Source organism: Impatiens glandulifera, chromosome 6, assembly GCF_907164915.1.
Source record: "Impatiens glandulifera chromosome 6, dImpGla2.1, whole genome shotgun sequence".
NCBI classification, from domain to species: Eukaryota; Viridiplantae; Streptophyta; class Magnoliopsida; order Ericales; family Balsaminaceae; genus Impatiens; species Impatiens glandulifera.
Window position 1 is genome coordinate 12814042 of NC_061867.1, and position 5909 is coordinate 12819950.

The window sequence follows — 5909 nt, forward strand, 5'->3', positions numbered from 1 at the left end:
ACATTTAACGCAAATTGAGTAAACAAAAATGAACTCTGATCGATCATATCCTAAACAAAATTATGACTTCCCCGACTGTCCTCGCATCCTTTGGAGTTCGGATTGATATGGTTACTGATTCTTAAATTTTGGCATTCACAAAAGTTTTTGGAATTTTTATCTAATGTTTTTTGTTCATGGTTAGATGAGATTTTTGTCCTAGAATAACACTGGCTATCTATTGTATTTCTCATTGTAGTTAATGTATATCCCTCCAATCTTTTTTCAAGTTGTTGCAATATGTATAATTGAGTGATCATTTAAATAGTTCTAGCTATTAAAATAAAATTAAAATAGTCAAAAGATTCAATAATAAATTATAAAGGAATAATACAACATTACTTTAAAAGGAAGATGGCATCTACAATTTCCTCATCCTCTCCAAAATGAAGGCCTTCATCCTTCTCATGAAATCCATTTGCTCTCTCTTAGTCTTTCTTTCTTTTCTCAAACCAATCCTATCTGCCGTTGAAATCAACTTTGTCAATCATCTCTGCGTAGGAGGAAACTACACTCAGATCAACAGTCTCTACCAACCTAACTTAAATCTCGCCCTCACCAATCTCTCCTCACAAGCATCAAATCGTGGTTTCTACAACTTCACATTCGGCTCTGGATCCGATCAAGTCTACGCGCTCTACCTCTGCCGAGGCGACGTTAATCCCCAAGTTTGTCAATCATGTGTCGTTGCCGCCTCAAATCTCCTCACACAACAATGCCCGAACAACAAAGTAGCCATCATTTGGTATAAAGAATGCATGCTTCGTTATTCGAATACAACCATATTCTCAATTGGAACAGACTCTAATGGGCCCTGGAGTTACAAATACAGCCTTACCAATGTTTCTAATCCTAGCCAGTTCAACCAGGTAACACCATAATAAATCTGAGTTTTATCGACGCATAAAATCATTTACCGGTGATTTAGCGACGCATAAACTTGCGCCGCTAAAGTTATTTTAAATTATTTTAACATATTCTTTTGCTAAACGTTTAATACCATGGTGACATATTCACTTTATTCATTTAGATTTATAACTCTCAATGCCTCGGTTGAGAGCAATATTAACGAAAATTAGTGATAGTTTCATTATTTTCGCTATTGATAAAAAGTAAATGAAAATATTAATAAAAGAGAGAAATAATGACAAAAAATACTTAGAACTGTCGCTATTGATCTCATTTTCACTTTATAATTTTTGTTGTGTTCTTATTGTGATTTGTAGCTAATTTTGCGATATTTATTTATATAACTCTCGTGTATGTATTTATCGTGTTCTTCGAACTAACCAGTTATCTTTGAATAATACAAAAAGGTTCTTTCGGATACAATGAATGGGCTGATCAACAACATAACCGCACCTTCTTATTTCTTAACCGGGGAGGCGAAGGTTTCTAATTTCCAGACCTTGTATAGCCTGGTCCAATGCACACCCGATATTACATCGTTTGAATGCAATCGTTGCTTGCAAGTGGCGCTAGGTGATTATCCAAAGTGTTGTTCAGGAGGAAGTAAATGGGCAGTTATGTTCCGGGCAAGTTGTGGAGTTATGTACGATACCGCTCCTTTCTACAACATGGATTCTCAATCATCATCTCCTCCACCACCACCTTCTCCTTCTCTTGCAGCAACTCCACCTGCAGTAAATAGTACTGATAATGGACCGGGAAAAAGAAAGAAGAACTCAATTCTTCCTGTGATCATAGCAGTACCGGCGGTTGTTGTGGTATTGCTTCTTTCAGGTTTCTCGATTTGTCTTTATAAAAGGAAAACAACTAGACCACAAGTCGGTGGTTATGGTTATGGTTATGGTCATCCTCAAGGTGAAGATTCATTTCAATCAGTCTCGATTCATCGTGTAAACGCTTTAAACTTACTATCAAATTTTCTTGTGGAGTTGTATCAGATGGTGACGATATAACTAACGTTGAATCACTTCAGTACGATTTTAAAATGATCAAAGCAGCCACCAAAAACTTTTCAGCTGTTAATCAACTTGGTGAGGGTGGATTTGGTATTGTTTATAAGGTATATTTGTTATGTTTCATGGTCAATATTTATAAATAAATTACTATGTAGCTAAGAATAATCATTAATTAATATTAATGTTCTAATAGGGGGTGTTACCTAACGGTCAAGAAATTGCTGTCAAGAGATTATCCGATAGCTCTGGACAAGGAGATCAAGAGTTCAAGAATGAGGTGGTTTTAGTTGCTAGGTTACAACATCGAAATCTCGTGAGGCTTTTGGGATTTTGTATTGAAGGGCAAGAGAAGATTTTGGTTTACGAGTTTGTCCCGAATACGAGTCTAGATCGGTTTCTATTTGGTACAAACATATGCGCTACACTAACTTATAAGTGCTTTTTATATATAATAATGAGTATTTATTCATCATTTGTGAAGATGATTTTAGTTTACTAATAAACCTATATACAGATACAAAGCAACGAGCACTTTTGGATTGGGAGACACGATTTAGGATTATAAAGGGAATCGCCAAAGGACTATTGTATCTTCATGAAGATTCCCGACTCAAAATCATTCATAGGGATCTTAAATCTAGTAACATATTGCTAGATGGTGAAATGAACCCCAAAATTGCGGATTTTGGCATGGCTAGACTTGTGGACATAAATCAAACTCAAGGCAACACGAGTAGAATCGTCGGAACATAGTAAAACTTACATTGATTTTTAGATGCAACAAGTTTGAATTCAATTCGATGTATATTTGACTTGGTACTATTTTATTGCAGCGGATATATGGCACCAGAGTATTTATTGAGTGGTTTTTTCTCCATTAAGTCAGACGTTTACAGTTTTGGTGTTATAATATTGGAGATTGTGAGCGGACAAAGAAATTACACATATCAATCGGAACACAAACAAGATCTTCCACGTTATGTAAGTCTTATTGAATTACATATGAACATTTGTTTGATTTCTTATATCTCAAAATTAAGACAAAATCACAAATTTAGTGTCAAAACAAATTTTCTTTGCAAATTTTAATCGAAATTTTTCAGGCGTGGCAAAAATGGAACGATGGAATGTTCCAAGATCTAATGGACCCGGCACTTGGTTCCAACATTTCAATGGAGGAAGTGAAAAGATGCATTCACATTGGCTTGATGTGCGTTCAAGAGGACTCGGAAGCGAGACCAACTATGACTTCGGTCATTCTCATGCTCGGTAGCAACTCGCAAACGTTACCATTACCTAAAGCACCCGCCTTATTTAACTATAACAATGGTCAGTCAAATACGGAATCAATTTCACGAAATAATGAACGCGTAGATACAAGTGGAAGCAAATCTTACATGTGGTCAGATGAGGTTCATGACTTGTACCCTAGATAATTAAAGTTTTTTTGGTTCAATTTGCATGTTTTTAGTGTGAAATATGTTGCTTGATTAAAATAAATTATATGTCACTTGTACTTGTATATGGATTTAATTTATTGTATTTTTGTTTGGAAGGGATTAGAACGAAAAAAGTATGCCAATTTTTGTCGTTAAAAGATGGTTTATGTCAAAAACAATCTACTTCTAAAAAAAACATAATTGGGAAATGATTTAATACAGTCTTTCTTCGCGCAAAGAATAGAGTTATAGAAGTAAAGTTGATGAAGATATAGCTACGTATAAAATAGTGTGGGTATATGCGCCTAGAATAGAAATAGATAGCTTTTTTATATATCGACGGATGAAAAGGCGTCGTAGATTCTTATTGCAATAATTTTGTATGTGTTTGTAAATGTTTCAAGTATGGTATGGTGTCTTCCAAATTTCTGAGTCTAATTTAATTTACATGTTAATAATTTCAATTTTCATCAATTAATTAATACAAATGAATACACTATGGTTGTAAATTTACTAAACAATAATCAAATACAAAATCTGTTAGAACAAAAAAAAAAACAATACTCATTTTGGTTGGATTATGTTAAACAGTAATCAAATACAAAATCAGTTACAAAATAACTGGCCATTAGAACAACAATAAATGACATTTTGGTTACCTTCTGTTAAACAATAATCAAATACAAAATCAGTTAGAAAATAAGGGGTAATTAGAACAACAAGAAATTACTCATCTTGGTTTGATTCTGTTAAATAAGAAACAAATACAAAATCAGTTTGATTGTCTACTCATCAAATATAGAAAATACAACAAACATATAAATATAATCTAAAATTACAGTCACCCATCATCTAAAAATCATATATAGTTAGTTAAAACACCAACAAATACAGCAAAAATAACAAACAATAATCAAATTAAAAATATAACAAATAAGTCTATACATCAATCAATAGATATAGCAGGTACAACAAGAATCAAATCGAAACTATAGCAGGTCCGTTTAATCTTCAGCCAACCCATTTAAAACAAATAGTTCATCTATCCTATGCAAAAAATCGAACACTAATCATTAAAATAATTTTCCATAAACATTAATCTACCCTAAACGTGTATCTGTATGCTGTATGAAGAAAACTATGTAAAAACTTTGTGTTCTCGTCTCGTCTAGGTTGAGGGATGATTGGTGTTGACGTGGTTATTGGTTGATGGATTTCGTCGAACTCGGTTGAGGGTTGATAGGGTTCGTGGGGTAGGTTAGGGCATTTGGAGAGAGAAATGAAAAAAAAAAAAAAAATTTAAGTATTGTTATGGTTTTAAAGTCTTGACGCAAAACAAAAAATTTAGCGAAAAATTAAAAATATTGACGTAAGTGAATTGCAACTAGTTTTGCATTATAAAAGTTAGCACGAATTTGCAACATTTCTCACAATTACATGTTTCATCATTGCAAAATGATTGCAGATCGAATGACATTTTAAATATATAATTTTCAACTCTAAGGTATATTTTGTTTATTTCACTCGCAACCAATTTAGCACTAACTAGAGGTTAATGAGGAATTGCAATACTTCTTGTGCAATAATGTTATTCTTCAATTCTAATGTAATGAGTACTTATATGGTTTTAAATTTTTTTTTATAGACTCGGTATTATATTAAAAAATTATAAATTTAAAGGACGAAAATGAGAGTTTACCACTACAACTTTATTTATATATATATATATATATATATATTTCATCATCCATCTATGTATATACCTTGTCTTATATCCATACCTCACCTCACTTGAACTTGTGATCCATGCTATGAATTGATACTGATTTGTGTGATTATTGTGTCTAATATGCTCGACGATAATTTTGTAAATCCATGGCTTATATGCTTTATATATGATCTATTATACATTTCTTTCTTCTATATATATTATTATCACAAACATCACGAGTCATTATTTGATGGAATTTTTTTATCATGAAACTATATATATAATTAGTTTGTGTTATTTGATAAATGGTTGACCGTTTATATGGAAATCAAACTTAAAACTAGGATTAGCACAATAAAATAATTTTAACGAGAGTTAAAATAACATAAAAAGTAAAGTTTAAAATAATATTTTCTAAAGGGCAAAAAAATATAGTAGTAGAAACCGTCTAACTAAACGGACATGTGAGATATAACGCCGATGCCCTTTTCCACATATAACCAAACACCGAACTCATTTAAAAAATCTTTAATTTATTATGTTTTACACCAAAACTTATATTTTCCTAATTTTACGAGAAAAAGTTTAATACTCGGTTGGGATTCAACAGGAAGGTAAGTTGTGAATTTGATTATAAAAGTCTAATTTATTCATGTTTTAGATTTTCGATTTTAAAAAGAATAATTGCTCTAAGCGACGCATCAGCCTAAAAAAATTGAGTGATTTTTATCATGTACATCTATTAAAAGTCAAATGTTTTGTAATGATCAAACAATTAACTTATATTATGGATAA

General features: G+C 32.1%; 1 protein-coding gene across 1 annotated transcript; it reads left to right on the top strand.

Moving 5' to 3' along the window:
* The first annotated feature begins 425 nt into the window (after positions 1-425).
* Positions 426-3400, top strand: LOC124943185 (cysteine-rich receptor-like protein kinase 44). The gene is made up of 8 exons (XM_047483735.1): positions 426-908; positions 1356-1736; positions 1783-1826; positions 1885-2068; positions 2158-2368; positions 2479-2716; positions 2798-2945; positions 3068-3400. The coding sequence occupies exons 1-8, from the start codon at positions 426-428 to the stop codon at positions 3398-3400; spliced, it is 2022 nt and encodes a 673-aa protein (XP_047339691.1).
* Positions 3401-5909: the final 2509 nt, after the last annotated feature.